The sequence below is a fragment of the Lissotriton vulgaris genome, chromosome 12, assembly GCF_964263255.1.
Source record: "Lissotriton vulgaris chromosome 12, aLisVul1.2, whole genome shotgun sequence".
Classification (NCBI taxonomy): domain Eukaryota; kingdom Metazoa; phylum Chordata; class Amphibia; order Caudata; family Salamandridae; genus Lissotriton; species Lissotriton vulgaris.
Genome location: NC_141700.1, coordinates 349,563,593 through 349,582,191, shown reverse-complemented (window position 1 = coordinate 349,582,191; position 18,599 = coordinate 349,563,593). Strand labels below are relative to the sequence as shown.

The 18,599-nt window shown below is 44.6% G+C and overlaps 1 protein-coding gene across 4 annotated transcripts in view; it reads left to right on the top strand.

Moving 5' to 3' along the window:
• MYLK3 (myosin light chain kinase 3) overlaps positions 1-18,599 on the top strand; it is a 709,471-nt gene that overhangs the window by 473,067 nt on the left and 217,805 nt on the right. For all 4 annotated transcript variants that reach the window (XM_086945117.1, XM_086945116.1, XM_086945114.1 and 1 more), the window contains exon 9: positions 10,850-10,920. In XM_086945117.1, the coding sequence (XP_086801243.1) occupies positions 10,850-10,920 (71 nt within the window). The remainder of the gene's footprint in view (positions 1-10,849; positions 10,921-18,599) is intronic.

The following is an 18,599-nucleotide window of genomic DNA, read 5'->3' as shown; positions in this document are numbered from 1 at the left end:
CCACGGCCCCTTTAGAGGACACAGAGCTTGTTCCGGTGCGCTGGTCTGACCACAGGCTGGCCAGGTTCTGTGTACCGGGCAGGGAGAAACTGTCTAGCAATGCGCCTAGACAGCATGGACCTGTTTCTAGGGCATTCCATCGTGTGACTCCTGAGATGCTAGCTCAGGCTTCTCTTGACCATCCGTGTCCCCTCTCAGGTGACCTTGAGCAGGATGTGGACTCTTTGCAGCTGTGGCTGACGGACAGGCTGAATGATTTAGCCCCTGTGTTGGCTCCCCGGGCTACATCAAAGCAGGTTTCTGCTCCGTGGTTTACGGAAGCATTGTTTGCCTCTCGTCGCCAGTGCAAGGTGGCTGAGAGGGCCTGGCGCTCTCAGTACGACCCGATGGCCAGACTTGCTTATAGGACTGCAATCAAAGCTTATCATCGTGATATCCTTCGTGAGAAAAAGGACTACCTGGCTAGGAGGATAGAGGCAGCCTCCAATTCATGCAAGGAGATCTTTACTGTTGTGAGGGAGTTTACAACCCCTAGATCTAATTTTGCAATTTGTAATTTTGTAATTTGTGTGGGTATTTATAGAGCGCAGCGGTCGCTCCGGAAGGAGCATCATGGCGCTGATTTCCAGGTAGGAGATCAAATTACTTCATAGTGGCTGAGGAATTAGATGGCTGCCATGGTGTAATCGTCGGGAAGGTTAAAGATCCAGGTTTTTAGCAATTTTCTGAAGTGTTTTTCTTGGGTTTGGGACCTCAGGTTTTTGGGCATGAGGTTCCAAGCTTTAGTGGCCAGGTGGTTTAAGGTTTTGCCACCTTTTGTCTTCAGATTAAACCTAGCTGGAAGGATTAAATTGTCATGGGAGGAGCGCAGGGGTCTGCTAGGGTTGTAGTGGGGGAAACGCCTGGTGAGGTATTTTGGGCCAGAGTTATTGAATGCCCGGAAGGCAGCAATAAGAATCTTAAAGAATATTCTTTTAGGAAGTGGGAGCCAGTGTAAGGATTTTAAAGCTGCGGATATTGATGATTTTCTGGGAAGCTTTAGAACTAATCTGGCTGCGGTGTGAAGTACACTTTGAAGTTTTTTAAGTGTAGCCTTCTTTGCTCCACCCAGGAGACCATTGCAGTAGTCCAAGCGTGCGAGTACTAGGGCCACTGTTACGGTTTTTCTAGAGTCTAACGGTAAAAAGTAAAAAAATAAATTTTAGAGACTTTATAATTCCAAAACATCGGCCAGCCACAGTCCTGACGTGTTGGTCGAAGGACAAATCGGTGTCAAACAAGACACCGAGATTCCTTGCAGTTGTTACGGTCTGGGGGGGGGGGGGCAGCTGAATCTTCCGGCCACCATAGGCTTGGACAGAAGATGGTGTTTTTTCCCATCGGGAGGATCTCTGTCTTGCTGGAGTTGCATTTTAGATGGTTTATATCCATCCAGTGGAAGACAGCCTTCAGACAGTTTTTGAGGTTTTGTTCTGCCTTAGTCGAGTTTTCCTCTAAGGGCACGATGAGTTGCGTATCATCGGCATACGATGTTACAAGTATGCCGAATGACTCAATCAGAGATATGAGTGGAATTAGGTAAATGTTGAAGAGGAGGGGGCTCAGGATGGAGCCCTGAGGAACTCCTGATGAAACCCTCTTCTCTTTGGAGAGGAAAGGACCTAGAGCGATCGTTTGAGATCTGTCGGTTAAAAAGGACTTTACCCATGCTAGAGCCACCTCAGAGATACCTATATCTTTCAATCTGTTAATCAGAATGGAATGCGAGATGGTATCAAACGCCGCTGTGAGGTCTAGAAGAATGAGGACGGCCTTCTTCTTCTGATCCTGCAGCAGCTTTATCAAGTCTGTTAATTCAATCAGTGCCGTTTCTGTAGAGTGATGGGGGCAAAAGCCTGATTGTTGGGGGTGGAGTACGTTGTGAACTTCAAGATACCTTTTGAGTTCTCTGTAAACCATTTGTTCAGTGATCTTTCCAAGAGCAGGGAGGAGCGATATAGGACGGAGATTAGTGAGCTCGGAAGGGGATTTGTTGGATTTTTTCATCAGGGGTTTAACTATTCCCTGTTTCCACAAACGAGGCACAGATCCCGTGCTAAGAGAGGAATTAACAATATTGTTAATGATAGGGTTCACCACGTCAATGAGTTGGTGGAGAATTCTGGGGGGGCAGGGGTCAGAGGGAGATCCAGATTTGCATGCCAAGATAACTTCTCTAGTTTGATCTAGACTAACCGGTGTGAAGTTTTTAAGACTTCCAACTGGAATTACTTTCTGAGCAGAATTGCTTGAAGCCTGAGTTGCTTGAGGAGGAGGACATTTTTTTGGATGGAGTCAATTTTCTCCTCAAAGAAGTCGGCGATTTTGTTACAAAACTCTTGAGATGGGGGAATTTCAGGTTGTAACGCTCTGGGCTGAGTGAACGTCTTCACTATTGAAAACAGTGTTTTTTGTTTCTGTTTGGACTCCTTAATAGCGTTCATATAAAAGATTTTTTTAGCTGTTTTAATGTTGGAATGGTATATTTTCATCAGCTGAATATATGAAAGTCGGTCGGCATTATCGTACGTTCTACGCCACTTGCGTTCGGCTTTTCTACAAGATAGATGAGTTGTAGCTAGATCGGAAGTGAACCAGGGGGCATTGGTCTTAGGTTTTTTGTCTGTTCTTCGGGGGCAATTAGGAGGTTCACGTGCTCTGATTTTCTGAGAAATCCAGCTGTGGAAAAGATTAGCGTCATGTTCAGCGTCACCGGTGAGATTAGGGGCCTGAGATTGGGTGATAGGATTTAACACGAGAATTTCTTGTATCTGTTTCCAGTTGACGAGGTTATCCAAGTGTGAGCTGGATTTACTGGTGGTCTGCGGGCATGAGGTTTTAATATGGAACGGGATCAAACAATGATCCGTCCATATTTGTGAGACCGGGGGTAGGGTAGTTAGAGGGGGAAAGTTAGTGCAAATCCCATCGAGTGTATGCCCTAGTAAGTGAGTGGGCTGGGTAACACTTTGCTGAAGGTTGAACATTTCTAGGGTCTGTAGAAAGTTGTTGGTCTGTAAGTCGGATTTGGACTCGAGGTGTAAGTTAAAATCCCCGACAAGAGTGAAGTGTGGGTATCTAAGAAGAAGGTGGCCCAAAGAGTCGCTCAGCGTGTCTAGGAACCTGGTGGCATTACCGGGTGGGCGATAAATCAATCCTCCTGAGAAGGACGAGGATTCGTTAAGTTTGATTGAGAAACCAAGACCTTCGATGTCTTTTAGGGGGTCTAAGTTAAAAGTATGGCAGTTGAAACTGTTTCTGAGTATTACAGCAACTCCTCCGCCTCTCCCTTTCAGTCTGTCTTTTCTGAAAATGGAGAAACCCTGGGGGCAATGGCTAAATCCGGATTGCTATCGTCCGTTAGCCAGGTTTCCGTTATCAGGAGGCAATCGAGGTCTAAATTGAGGATAAGGTCTCTTATGTCTTGGCTGTGCCTACACATGGAGCGGGCGTTAATCAGTCCTCCTTTAAAGTGCGGCAGGTTAACCATGGGGTAGGATATAGGGGTGGGCGATTGAGCTGGGGTTCTGACAGAAGACCAACAGCAGAGTTTACAGCTGAACGAACCGTTGAGGTTCATCATATCGAGTTTGCAGATGCAGTTGTTCGTACCGCGTAGACGGTGCAGGTCGTTGGGCTGGTACCTTATTAAGGGAGGAGTTAGGTCAGAGTTTCCTGCGCCTGTCGCGGACTTGGCACGGACGGGCGCAGACGGGCTTACCTTAGGCGCGCCTTTGGCGCGCAAACGGCGCTCCCGCTGCGTTAATCTCTCTCCAACCGCTCCCTCTGAGTCGTGGGCCTGTGATCTTGCAAAGTTTTTCACGGATAAGATTAAATTGATCCAGGACTCCTTCCCTGGGAGGTCGGCTGAAGTACATCCCAGCAGTGGGGTTGGGTCAGATCCATCGCCTACCCTGGATTCTGCCTTGTCTGTTTTTCCGCCTATCTCTCCTTCTGCATCACTGGCACTTCTGGCCAACCTTAAATCGGGGTCGCCGTTAGACCCCTGCCCGGCCAAATTTCTGGCGAAGATGGCGGATGTGGTAAACCCATTGGTTAATCCACTTTTGAACCTCTCTTTGAGGGAGGGGATGGTCCCGCAGGCTTGGAAGCGGGCAATGGTGATCCCCCTCCTTAAAAAGCCTGGCCTAGACCCCGGGGTGCTGGCCAATTATAGGCCTATCTCGCTCCTTCCAGCGCTGGCTAAAATTACGGAGAAGCACGTGCATAGCGTGCTCTCTGTTTTTTTAGAAACCAACGACCTGCTGCACTCTACCCAATCTGGCTTCCGTCCTAATTTAAGTACCGAGACGGCGCTTTTGGAAGTGTCTGAGGCCATTAAGGAGGCTCTGGATTCTGGAGGCAAAGCCATGCTTGTCATGCTTGATCTGTCGGCGACCTTCGACACCGTCCCCCATGAGGGGCTCCTCGCCAGACTTTATAACATCGGTCTGAGGGGGACGGTGCTCAGCTGGTTTACATCCTTCTTAGCTGGCCGTCGACAAACGGTCTGGGCCCCCCTTAGCTCCCCTGAGATGCCGCCATTGGGAGTCGGAGTTCCGCAGGGTTCTGTGTTGAGCCCAACTCTTTTTTAACATCTTTATGACCCCTTTGGCGGCACTGGTGGAGTCCTTTGGGGCCCAGATCGTTATCTACGCTGATGGCACCCAGCTCCTCTTCACGTGTAGGAAAGGTGAGGATTTCGATGGAGAGAGCATTCGGGAATGTCTCGGGCTGTTTTTAATTGGTTTCAGCAGAACAGCCTAAATGTAACTCTGACAAGTCGGAGATGCTGTTCTTTGGCTCTACCACGGACCCTGACTGGCAGGCATGGTGGCCGATTGATATGTTCCCCTCAGCACGGGCATCCCAGCTGGCAAAAAATCTGGGAGTCAAGATCGATAATGGTCTGACGCTGAGATCTCAGATCCTCGGTCTTATGGGCACATGTTTCGGTATTCTCAAGATGCTCCGGAAGTTTCTCCCTCTGCTCACAGAAGAGCACAGGAAGATTACGGTGCAAGCCTTGATTGGCTCCAGATTGGACTACGCCAACGTCCTTTATCTGGGTCTCCCGGATTATCTTGTACAGCGGCTGCAGGGCGTGCAGAATTCTGCTGCACGCGTCATCTTTGGCCTCCGCAGGCGAGCCAGAGTGTCCGGCCTTCTGCAGTCGCTCCATTGGCTGCCTATCCGGAAGCAGATAGTTTTTTAGGCGCTGACCCTGGCTCATAAAGCGCTCTTTTGCTCGGGAGCAAAATATCTTCAGCGTAGGCTTGTCTTTTATCGCCCGGCCCGATCTTTGCGATCCGAATCTTTGTCTCTTGCGGCGGTTCCCCGATTAAAGAGGGCCCGTATTGGGAGGCGCTCCTTTAGTCTGAGGGCACCACAGCTCTGGAACACTCTGCCACTGGCCTTACGCAGTACTTCTAATCTGCTGTCTTTCAGGAAGGGCCTTAAAACCTGGCTTTTTACCCTTTAGTATATGTCGCTCTGCTGTTAATGAATGTCTTCATCTGTTATGTTTTTCTTTTTATGAGCTGCCAATATAAAGCGCCGGGACACTCCATCGGAGTAGCCGTGCGCTATAGAAATTAAATTTAACATAACGTAACATAACATAACATATTGGAGCATCAGTCTCAATCTGTGCTTGTACTGCCTGTTAGTGGCAGAGCACATCCTGTGTGGGGTTCTGCTCCTGTTGCGTGTTTAGCGGAGCACTGTGTTGGACTTGAGCCTGCAACATGCAGGTAACATGCTTTGTAAGCCATGCGTTTTGTCGCTGGTTCCCCCTTAGATAGCATAAATGTGAGATAACAATCCCAGGCATACAATTGAGGAATCTTTTCAAAAAACGGAAGCGTAGAAGGGTGTTTAAAGATACGTCGCGCTGCTGTCTCTACTTCGACGTACCGAATGTACGAGCTGAGAAACGGAAGCGCATAAGAGTGTCTGAATAGACATCGCATCGTTGTCTTTTTACCGATGTACCGCATTTGTGTGGCTGAACTCCAGTACTTTACCGGTGTGCATTACTGAACACACGCTGTGCAGCTATCGAGATACTGTACATATGTCATATGACAATGGCGAAATAATCACAACCCTACGCTATTTACCTGAAATATTAAGACATACAAAGTAGTCTGGAATCGGACCATCATTTTAGAATACTATCCTACCAATAAAAGATTTTAATCTTGAAGATATTCATGCATCACGTGTGATCAGATTTATGTTATATAACGATTTCCTACAAGCTTTCTTTGGGAGCCTGAAACTCGAATGTTGAAAAAATGTTTAGACCAGTCCTAAACTACCCTGCAGCTTTTAATAAAAATAAGAAATATGATGGTAAAAGTCCTGATGAAGACATAGTGTGTATGTCGAAACGCGTCGGCAGGAAACCATCTGTTTTTCTTATCATATAGCTTTTTATTGTGACAATGTTATTTTATCAATTGGCATCAATTTATTGATTTTTTACTATATGTGTTTATCATATTAAAAATGTATTTTTTCATATTGAATTAGTTGTGTGTTTGCCTTAATCCATTTTTGACTCTTTTCCTCAATTGTATGCCTGGGATTGTTATCTCACATATATTGTTTGCCCTGTCCCAGGATATTTATCCAAAACAGGGGGTCCTTGTTTTTTGTCAAAAGTCCCCCTTAGATAGCTCCTTACTTTCTTTCCTCCTTTTTCTGGAAGTTGCGTTTCCTCCGTTCGCTTCCTTTTTGTATGGCGGTGCTCCTGTTGTTCTGCTGCTACACGCTGCTATTACTTTTTCCGCTACACTCGGTATTTCTTCTTACGTTTGAGCGGAACCAGAAGTATGAAGCCAGTGGGCATCAACGCTTGGACTGGCCTGCGCCTGACTTCCTGTCATTCTGATTAGCCTGGCTTCCCTATTTGCTCTAATTTCCATGGCGCTGGCTTACGCTTGACTGTGCCTGGTTTCTACGTTTCTGTGTGTTTCCATGGTGACTACGTCAAACCTCATGTTTGGGCATGGAGTGCCGTTGTGTAGAATGATTACCCTTATAAAGTCATCTCCTCTAGTGTGATCTCGCGGAGATAGACATCGCTGATGTGTGGGCATGCTTATGTTTTCTTCATTGGCAACTTTCCGTGGGTATGAAATGCTTCTTGTACGGATGCACTATCTATGAAATGTGCATTATAGCCATTAGGTGGATGCTGTGGTGCCCGTTTTTTTCTGTGACCAGAGGGACAGAGCTGATGGACTTAGTGGCAACAGCTTGTGTGAAATCGATGTTGACATGTCTCGGGATAGCAAGCTGAGCTGGAAGGTGGTAATTTTGCAAAGATTTTCTTATTGTGTATTAATTAGGGGTGGGTGGAATTTGTGTAGTCGCGTTACGCAAATCTCCGCAAAACAGTTAAAAAATCTCTGCGAACACGCAGAAATTCTGTGAACACGCGTAATTGCTTGTTCGCGATGCTTTTTTACTGTTCGCAATCCCTGCTTGCGTGCTTGTTGGGAAATATCTTGCGAACACACATTTAAGAAAGCGAATGAGCAAACAATTTCGCGAAGTCGCGGAATGCAAAATTTTGGGCAATTTTGCGTTCTCCGCGGAACGCAAAATTACCCAAATTCCGCGAATGGAAAAGAATTTTCCTCCCAGGCCTAGTATTAATATGTGCTGTAGTGTAACTGGTGGTGTAGACTCTTCATATAAAGTGCATTATTTCACTCATCTCATGAAGCCCATTATTGGCGGTGCCCAGTCGTAGGATCATTTTTGCTTCAAAACGAGATAGTATTGCGTCTGTGCAGCATCCTCTTACAATCGGCAATAAAATCTTCATTTGAATTAAAAATCAACTACAGGGTAGTATTTTTTATTTAGCAAAAACAACGAAAGATAAAAAGTCAATTTTTGGACTTGAATAGGAAGACCCATATAGATTATTATTCAAGAAATGCATGTAAATTCCTGTTCTGGGAGGCACACTTATGTTGACAGTTTATTTTGATTCCAGCCTCCACAGCCCTTAACTGAATCACTCCCCCAATAGGAGCTTCACTAAGGGAATACTAGGGCAGGAGAGATGGGAGGAGGTCAGGGAATGCTAGGTAAGTCAAGTTCAGTAAAGGAGAAAAGAAGTGTTGCAAACAAGGGAATAAAAGGACAGAGAGAGCATAAAAAACAACAAGAGGGGAGAGAAATGTAAGAATTTAGAAATAAGATTAAAAAAGAAATGTTTAGTAGATGGGAACTGAAAAGGAGGAGGTAATTAGAAAACGAGTGAAAGGAGGGAATAGTGAAAGGAATCAATGAAATATGGAGGGAAGGAAATTTGAAAATAAGGGCAAAAAGAACAAAGGATGCATTGTTGGATGGGTATAAGGTGATTCGATGGATGTGTAGAAGGGTGGATGGAAGGGTGAAAAGTTCAGTTGCTGAAAGGATAAAGGGAAGGTGAATGCATGAATGAATGTGTGGATGGAAGAGTGAAAGGATAGATGGATCACTGGGTGGATGGATCAGTGTGTGAACAGAATGATCATTGAATGGATAGATGTAAGGCTGAAAGGTGAACGGATGAATATGGGTCCAAATAGAAGCACTGACTTGTCAGTGGAAGGATGGACTTGTGAGTGAATGGATGATGGGATGAAAGGATTGGTGGATTTACGACTGGATGAGAGCGTTTAAGTGGAAGAAGAATAGAAATGTTAAATTCGAAGGCGGACAGGCGGATGAATTGATACATGGAAGTTGTACGTTTAAGTGTCAAAGAAACCATTATAAAAAGAGCCAGGCATTCTTGCTTCGTTCACTCATCATTCGATGTTAGGCCAAAAGAAGGTGGTATTTTAAATTTCGGGCTGTGCTTGACTGACGATACTGTCCCTGTTTTCTAAAAGTTACATGGATTGGGTCCCGAGGACCAGGAATACAACATCATTAGGTGCTACCTGGACATAAAACAACAACTTTTTGAACTCTGTTCTTATTGGGAAAAGAAACTTTCAGTAACTGGGTCCAGGATTTCAGTGCCATTAAAGACCTGATGGGCATGAGCCCTGAATACGTACATAACTTGGGTAGAGGATGTATCCTAACGGCTAGGGCGGTCGCCCTTGAACCGGGTTCGAGTCACGGCAGGATCGCGTCCACATCCTTTGGTTCTGGATAAATCACTTAATCTCCCCGTGCCTAACAAAAATGAATGTGTCCTCCTGTAACGAAACTGGTGCTCATGAAAGCGCTCTGATAACCCGCTGATTCGTGTCTATTTCGCGCTATATAACATTCTAAAAATAAAATGTAAAAAAAACATTATAAATTCTGCTTCTTTTATAACTTGTCATTGGTGAAAAGTTTCTGGGAGGTTTTTTTTTGTGTCTTACCCTTTTATTGTTATATGCACCTGTTGCACAAATAATGCCCACTAAGGATAACATTATTATTCTTTGGTATTGTATTTGTTAATAAAATAGAAATGAGAACGTATGCATTTTTAAATTCATTTTGGATTTGATCGATGGTACTGAGAGGCATCAATTGCAAAAACATTGGATTGCATTTTGATATCTTTATGCATTCTTACCTTTTCGCTGCTTTTAATGTCTGGAACATTCCAAGTCGGAGTTGGTGGTCTATTGTATTGAACATATTTTTATCACTCTAAGTACTATGTTTTCTATGCATTAGAAGCATCGATCAGCTGAATGTCTTACAGCGATTAATTATACAGTTTGCTTTTTGCATAGAAACATTTTCTTATTATTGGCATTAAGTTCAGATGTTCGAAAATATCTTTTCACTATCGACTCTGCAGATGTACCTGTTTTCTCAGCAGATTGTTATCTTTCTTACATGTAGATAATTGAAATCAATGCCTGCAGGTATTCAGGCGTATTTCCACAGATTTACACTGCATGTTCATAAAGATTCGCTTTTTGCCAGAAACGCCGAACTGTCAGATCAAGACATGAAGTACGAACAGCAGTTAATTAGAGCACGTGCGTGAAACTGTTATCGACACAGCAAAGAGACAAACTGACATCTCTGGCCATTAAAACTTTTTATTTACAATAGTCTTCAGGGATGCACTGGTGACAAGAAGAGCATATTTTGCCCACTTTGTTAATGCCTTTCTCACCTTTAGCAGCTGAAAAATCAGCAGATTTCCTCTGAAGGAGAAATTTAGCAGAATTGGTTTAATTTATGGGCCTGTCAAGGGGGAATTAGGTAACTCTGGATTTCCTGGCAGGCATAGATGGTTTACCTGCCGTGCCCCCCATTGTTTCACTATCTGAAGCACCTTTGATCTGAATTACAATCCAATTTCCTGTCGAATGAACATGTCAATGACCTTGCGAGCGTTTCTTCTGTGTTTTTCCGTGGTTGAAAGTAACCACAAACACTGAAAGCAAACACTAAGATGGAGGAAGAACACACTAGCGGCCACCTCTGCAACAACAAAACCTTCCAACGTAATCTTCTCAGCTGTGGCTGGACAAAATTTGAAACTAAGGCTCAAACGGTGGTTACAAAAGTATATATTTTTTTAAGCAAAAGTGGTAAGTCAGAAAAATGTTGACGGCTTAGAAATAGAGAACGAAGATTTGAAATGGGCAATGTATTATGCACCCATATTAAATATCTATTACTTTATGAGTGTAGGTTTCCATTCATTGGTTTGGAGTGAACTCTCAACATAGAGAATATGACATAAATCGTGTTTTACCTATACCTACCCATTTTTGTAGATTTCTCGGACTGTCATGTTGTTACATATTACAATTACGTTTATTTACTTTTACAGCCTGAAAACATCTTATGTGTGAGCCACACTGGAAATCAAATTAAAATTATTGACTTTGGATTGGCCAGAAGGTGAGTCACTTTGAACATATACAGGGTAAGACAATGTGTTTACATCTTAAGTTATGCCCCTTCATATCATGATAGCATCCACAGAACCACTCACACCCTCATACAACCTCCCATACAGCTACTCACACACCCACAAAACCATTCACATACCCATCCACAAACCCATACACCACTGACTCATCCACAGAGCCATTAACACACCCACCCACCTACTCATACAGCAAGTGACAGAGCAGCTTACTCACCCATACAGCCACTCCCACACAATCACTTACATACTCATTCACACACCCATACAAGCACACACGTTCACTCACTCATACAGCCATTCACACAGAGACTTACTGTGCAATACAGCCACTTACACCCCCACTCACTTACCCATACACCCACCCATTAACTTTTCCAGAGAGACAAGTGATTTGGCACCCCAGACAACAAAACTCCAGGCTCTCTCAGGATTGCAGTAGCAGGTCACACCTTTTCGTTCTCTCACTTGTACTTGTCCACAATAAATAGAAACGAGACACAAAGAAAGTTTATAATATTTATTTAAACTAGTGAAGAGCTACACAATTTCTGCACACTGTGTACCCTTTATAAGCAGTATCCATTTGCAAATGGTCTGATTTACCAATTAATTGGTGGTACTAGTAGCATCAGACACTCAATGTTAGGAAGTGGCAACGATATCATCCCAAGACCACCACTGTGAACAATTGGAAAACCTAACATCCACTATCAGTAAGTAGTGCAGGTGATATCCCCTGGCACTCATTGCCAGCAAATAGATCTTTCAACACCCCAAAGCATGCACAGCCACATAGTACCACTAATAATATCCTCAGATACTCATTGTCAGTAAGTTTAAAGTGTAGCACCCAACATCTTCCACTGCCTGAAACGGGTACTTGTAACATCACATGACAATCTTTGCCCAACTGTCAGAAAATGGCATTTATAATATCGAAATACTAAAATCCAGAGAAGGGCGCTTGTAACATTACAAGAAAGAATGTAGAAAGGAACGAAACTACATGAAAAATAAAACTCTTGAGTTCTCATACATCTCCAGTGCCACACAGATACCTGTCAAGAGAAGTAGTCAAATAGCCTTTTCAGAAAAGGATTGCGCCCTCTGCTGGATGACAAAAGCGCTTACTGCCAATGCCAAACTACAATATATATGTGCAACCTGGTTATCGCGTATGGAAGGCACACCGGCCGAGTGCAATATCTTCTCTGTGACAGCCAGCGGTTGAAGTGCATAAAGAAATATACCTGGTGCCACGCATTTCACAAAGAGCGGCAAGAACAAGACTGCGATCAGAAGTAATAAAGCGCCAAACTGCACTTGCATTTCAATAAGTTGGATTCTCATACTAGGGACTGCGTGCGCGTCCCTGCTCGCTCCCGCGGCAATACTTCGTTGGACTTAACTTGTAAGGAAAGGTGGGACATGCACCAACCATCAGTACACTTCCATTTTTAAATGGCACACACAAAGGCCAATCCTAAGCAATGGAGGAGTCAGACCCGACAAAGTACATATAACAGATCACCTGACAGCGTAAGCGCTGTTTAGGCTCGACTTAAAACGTTTTTTCATTAACACCTCAGAATATAGCACTTCGTTATTTTACCAGATTCAATTCACACGACAAAGCAATCAAAATACAGTTAGCAATTATTTATAATGAACGAAAAATGCTGTAATTTTTGTTCCTCTTTGTGTCCTTTATTCTCTTTTAGCATTTTAGCCAACGCATTTCGTCGCAGAGGGACTGTTCTAATTGCTAACTGCATTTTGATTGCTTTGTCGTGTGACTTGAATCTGGTAAAATTGTTGATTCAATCGTTGGATTGATGAGTTTGGGGGAAGCGGGTGCTTTCTCCTTCTTTCAAGAGCACCGCAATAATTTGATCAGTTGCTACTAAATTGTGTATTCCCTGTACAGCGCCTGTCTCATGCACCCACGTCTATAGGACTTCATTGTAAGGTATTTATTAGAAGTGATAATTTTCAAACATGAACTTTGTAATGTTTATGCCATCCTGACAACATTGTCATTAGTCAATCAAGAGGCATGTCATTTGTTAGGAGCATCCTCTGAGTTGTTATTATAACTGGGACAACATTATAGTTCATTAAATCACAGGCTAGAGAAGGTTTTGTATGACACTCATCCTAAATTCATGCAATTCTAGTAGTGTGCATACCGGGTGCGAGTCGCCCTCCCATAAAAGACACGAAACAAGTTGTTGTCGTTCACCGCGTAGTCTTTTATTGAATCTTTAAGCAGTGTCATTAATCCTTTATTTATCTTGGATTATTAATCCTTTATTCATCTTGCTTATGGTAAATCTTTAAAATACTTTGCTTATCAATGCCACAGCATATAAATAAATCTCAAAGTTGTACATTGTCATTATATTTCCAACCCACTCTCTAAGGGGCCTTTTTCTTAACCTTCGGGCTGCGCCAGCAGGCCACAACCAATATAGCCTGCTCTCCTTAAGTTGACCGCCCTCCGGTCAACGGAGCCGCAGGTAAATAATGTGCCTCCATGAGACAACCATAATGGGGCATACCCCCTTCAATGTTATAAACATATACCAAGGCATCTTGGGTAGGGGAGGAGAGGTCAAAGACCACCAGCAGGTCAGCCCCCCCTCTCCCGCCAGCCCAGAGCCCCACAATGACTGTTTGTCCTTTCCAAGGGGCATCCAGTCCATACCAAAAAGGAAGTCCACTGCCTTTTCTTGCCTGGGACCCCGCCATGCTCTTCCTTGTTGCAGGGATGGGTGGGTGGGTAATTCTTTTGCTGGTCTGCTGCCGGAGCTGTAGGGAGAAGACAAAGAGGGTTAGTTCTGCCTCCCCCGAGGTCTTATACCCTCGGGGGAGAGAAGGTCGACCCTGCCTCCCTGACGACTCTGGTCTCCCGTGATAGGCTCACTTGGACCTGCTTTGCTGGCTGCCCCTCCCCTGTCCTGCTGCTGCCTCGAAGACATTCCTGCTGGCCTCCCGCCCCAGATGCACTCTAAGGGCGCCCGCCCCTAGGAGCGGGTGGCGCCGTCATAGTGTGCATACCGGGTGCTAGTCGCCCTCCCATAAAAGACACGAAACAAGTTGTTGTCGTTCACCGCGTAGTCTTTTATTGAATCTTTAAGCAGTGTCATTAATCCATTATTTATCTTGGATTATTAATCCTTTATTCATCTTGCTTATGGTAAATCTTTAAAATACTTTGCTTATCAATGCCACAGCATATAAATAAATCTCAAAGTTGTACATTGTCATTATATTTCCAACCCACTCTCCAAGGGGCCTTTTTCTTAACCTTCGGGCTGCGCCAGCAGGCCACAACCAAGATAGCCTGCTCTCCTTAAGTTGACCGCCCTCCGGTCAACGGAGCCGCAGGTAAATAATGTGCCTCCATGAGACAACCATACTGGGGCATACCCCCTTCAATGTTATAAACATATACCAAGGCATCTTGGGTAGGGGAGGAGAGGTCAAGGACCACCAGCAGGTCAGCCCCCCCTCTCCCGCCAGCCCAGAGCCCCACATTGACTGTCCTTTCCAAGGGGCATCCAGTCCATACCAAAAAGGAAGTCCACCGCCTTTTCTTGCCTGGGACCCCACCACAGGGTGAGTAGCTTACTGGCGCGCTCCCCCCCCACGACCGAACAAACTTCACTGCCGGGACCCACCTCTGCACCAATCCCCTGTTTATGTATGCTCAGGAATCAGCCTCCGCTCTTACCACTGCCAGTTAATTCACAGCTGATGGCACGCTGGGCCCCCCAACGGTAACTCACCCTCTATCATAATGCTTATGTGGAGGCCTGATCAAGACAACTGCACTGTAGTGAGCTGACTGGCGCAACGCCAAAAAACTCCATATCTGGCACCTTAGTGGCTTACCTCACCTGCCGCTTTTCACCCTTTTTATCCAGCCGACCAGTGCCTGCCAAACCCATTGTAAGAGGTAGACAGTTAAATTAACTTCCAGACTGATTGCAAATACCTGTAGAGACGTGCAATCCTTGACAAAAAACTTGGCATGTGTTATCTTTAGAATAATTATACGTTCAAGATTGCGGGCCTGTGAAGCGGCTCGAAATTCAATGTTCTTGGAGGCTACTTCACCCATTGTCCAATATAATGCATGGCCAACCAAGCCCGAGGATATTATGCATGGAATACATTATGCAAAGATTTCACCGCTGCTGATGGCGCCCAATTTTTTGCTAATAAAGTATTTGCCGTAATATGTGAACTTTTACCCTCACCTTAACTGCAGGCGGTTACGTTAAAAATACCTCTTCATATATCGAATGATTTCTTACATTGGTAGAAGTGAACGTATTAGCATGAAACTTTACCATCTGGAACATAGACTTACATGCAATATCTGCACACATTCACGGACTGCTCTGATGAAATGGCTAATTAACACCCAATATCATGAGAATGACATAGGTATGCCAGGTTCCCACATATTCTCATTTGTGTGTCAAATTTCGACGATTATGAGATAGATTCAGAAGGAACATTTACGCATCCAGAATATATGTTAGGAGCAACCAATATTGTCTGGCCATGTTGATCTTCATAATGTAGGATTTGCATCAATACTATTAAAGGTGCAGTTTACCAATACAGTTACAATACCATTATCAGTTATTAAGTAGACTAAGGTAACCAAAAGCTAATATTGGAAACGAGCCATGACACAGTGATCAAATGACTATGAGCTTTCCCCCTGTCAGGACATATAGCATATTCACATATGTCCTATGTTTGAATTACCAGGGCCCCTGCCCATTAGTGATTATGGGCTGCCTTAAGGGTGACGCGAACAGCATTAAAGGGATAGGTCTGCTGACCAGAGGTCTATTTGCTAAGGAATATGTCTATTGACAAAGGGTTTATTCGCTGGGATAACTAGCATGTTAAGACTGCACAACGAGATGCAGTGCAGGCTTGATGTGGATTTTAATATGCTATTTCGGGGAATGTCACCACAATGGCTGCAGCCCACTTGTAACATTTAATGAACAGGCCCTGGGTTCGTGTTGAACCACCTAGGCGCCCGGGATCTAGCACACTAACCCTGTACCCATACGGATCACCCTAACTCAGCCCCAATTTAGGTAAGGATTGAAGGTCCTCTTTAACATCACGTTGCCCTAACATTAACTTTGCATACTGTAGAAGGGGGCTCCACCAATCCGAGGCTTAATAGCTGACAACCTGGTAATGATGTTAAGTGCCACACTAAATTATGTTAACGAAATGTGGTGATGTTGAATTCACTCCATATGGTTTGATGAACACGTATTATTAATTTATTGATTTTTTTTTTTTTAATTAATTTTCAGGTTCCCCAGTTCGGCGTAATTTCCTTATGGCTAGGTCATCTTACGTAGCGAGACCTTAGCATATGTGACCTATTCTCCCACTTCCTTGGCAACAGGGACAGCGCATCGCCATGAGGGATTGAGCAACCGAGTACATGGAGTGCTTCTTCTCGAAACAGGACAATTTCTAGTTCTGGATTCGTATCTCCTGTCATTGCGAGACACTGTACTTGTAATTCGGTGATGCTGTGTTTCGGTGCTGTACGAATCCATTATTATGGAATATTAACCGCAAAAACGAGGACCAAAATTCATCAGATGTGATACACTGGATACCCATCAGTAAACTACTGTGAACTGCTGCAGCGTCGTATCCAATATTCAGGAGTGGGGGACACGTGCACATACTTTGCTTGGCCTCTCATGTGCGTAAATGCTTCTCTTCTGCCACTGTTTCAAACCATTAGAGAGATTGACGGCGCCACCCGCTCCTAGGGGCGTGGCGCCTTTAGGCTAACCCCTCGTCATGGGGTGGTGAGCGTGATAATAAGTGCGATGTAAGTGGCCAAGTTTCCGTGGCAATCAATGTCTTGCCTAAAAATGCTACTTCAGCATGTAGCGTAATCACAAAAGCACAGTGACCACAAGAGGGCTAGTAGGAACACGCAATACCTGTGCTATTTTCCCTCGTTTATGAGTTCATTTGTCAAAACCAGAGTTATGAAAGAGCCGCGTCTTTAAGGGGTATTTTAGTTAGCTTTACCGACTGCCAAGAGACTGCTCCAACAGAGGCCAAAAATAAACTGGTGCAGCTGTTTCTATTTATGATTGTTTGGGGTGAAGAAAGCACCTTTTAATTAGAGCGCTGAAATCCGCCTTAGTAAACTCTGTACTTTTTTAATGCCAGGCGTTATGGCCATACGTATATGCCCAAGGTCACACAACATTGTGGAAGTTCATCAGAAGTGCTATAGCGTTCAGAGTGCAACTGAAAATAAACGCTAAGCCCAGCCAAGAAAACAGTGGAGCCGTGGACAAGAGAGTAGTGGAGCTCTGAGTACGCCTTTGAAATTTCCATTGATATGCCACTCGGACTGATAAAAGGCTGAGCCAGATTTCAAATTGCAACTGGAAAAAACATAAAATTGAGAACGGGCATGAAAACACTGGAACTGTGGCTCAGAGCACACGAGTGATGCGAAGCAAGCGAAATATGTTGCGTTTTATACAGCGCAAATGAGACGCGAAAATAGCAAAGCATTTTGCATAGCACCAGTCACGTCACACGTCACACATTCATTTATATTGTTGGGCACGGGGAGATTAATAGATGTGCCCAGAATCATAGGGTGTTGAGCATCGTTGCCGAGACTCGAACCCGGTTCCCTAGCTCCCACATCGACCGCTCCAGCCCTAAGGCTACATCCTCTCCCTGCCTGATCGTAATTAACGGGGGCAGCGGGGTTTCTTTCCCCGCAACTCCCCCCGAGACATTTTGAAACATTTGCGGGCAAATTGTAACTTTTTAATAAATCTGACAAAATTCATAACGTAACTGATACAATGGTGAAAGCATAATTATGACAAAGATACATCGTTCTCATATTGTAGAGATGTCGGTAGAAGGCAATAAACCTCAGCAGGTTTGGCCTTCGTGATGTTATTTGTGCGCCACCCAATGCGCGGGAGGAAGCCTGTTCTTCAACTATAAGTTTTAGAAATCTAGCCGTCCCCTTTGTTTCTTAAGCCAGAATTCGCACCGATATTAACTCCCTTAACTTTCGCGCTTGTGGACACATTGCCGCTTTGCTTGTGTCTATTCACCCCTCTGTTGTGGAGTACATCCTGAGCCGGGATGACCCAAATAATCTCTCCGTGGTTACTTTCGGAGGGTTGTGGGTTTAAATGGGGCTTCCTATGTTGTCCCGGTTTGTTTGTGCTCCGCCAACTCTCTTCCAAATGGCCTCCCCGTTGAACTGCCGACTTCCTTAAACAAAATGGCCACACGGGTAAACAACATGCCGTTCTCCAGATCGGCGTCCATTCCCTTAGTGTGAATACCTTAAAGCACGTTTACCCCACGATGCCTTTGAATTTCCTTCACTTTGGCAATTCATGAAGCGGACCGAAAGTGGTTATATATCCTTGACTAGCTCGAGACCTATGCTTCACTAGAGGAGCACGTTACCCTGTTGTGCCCACTGAGCTCAACAATATCAAACTGTGCTGGAAATAGAAGCACACTTGGTGCAGAGCGGTCCGTTTTGATAAGCGGAGAAGCTTCAGTCACATTTCCTGATCGTGCCGGAAAT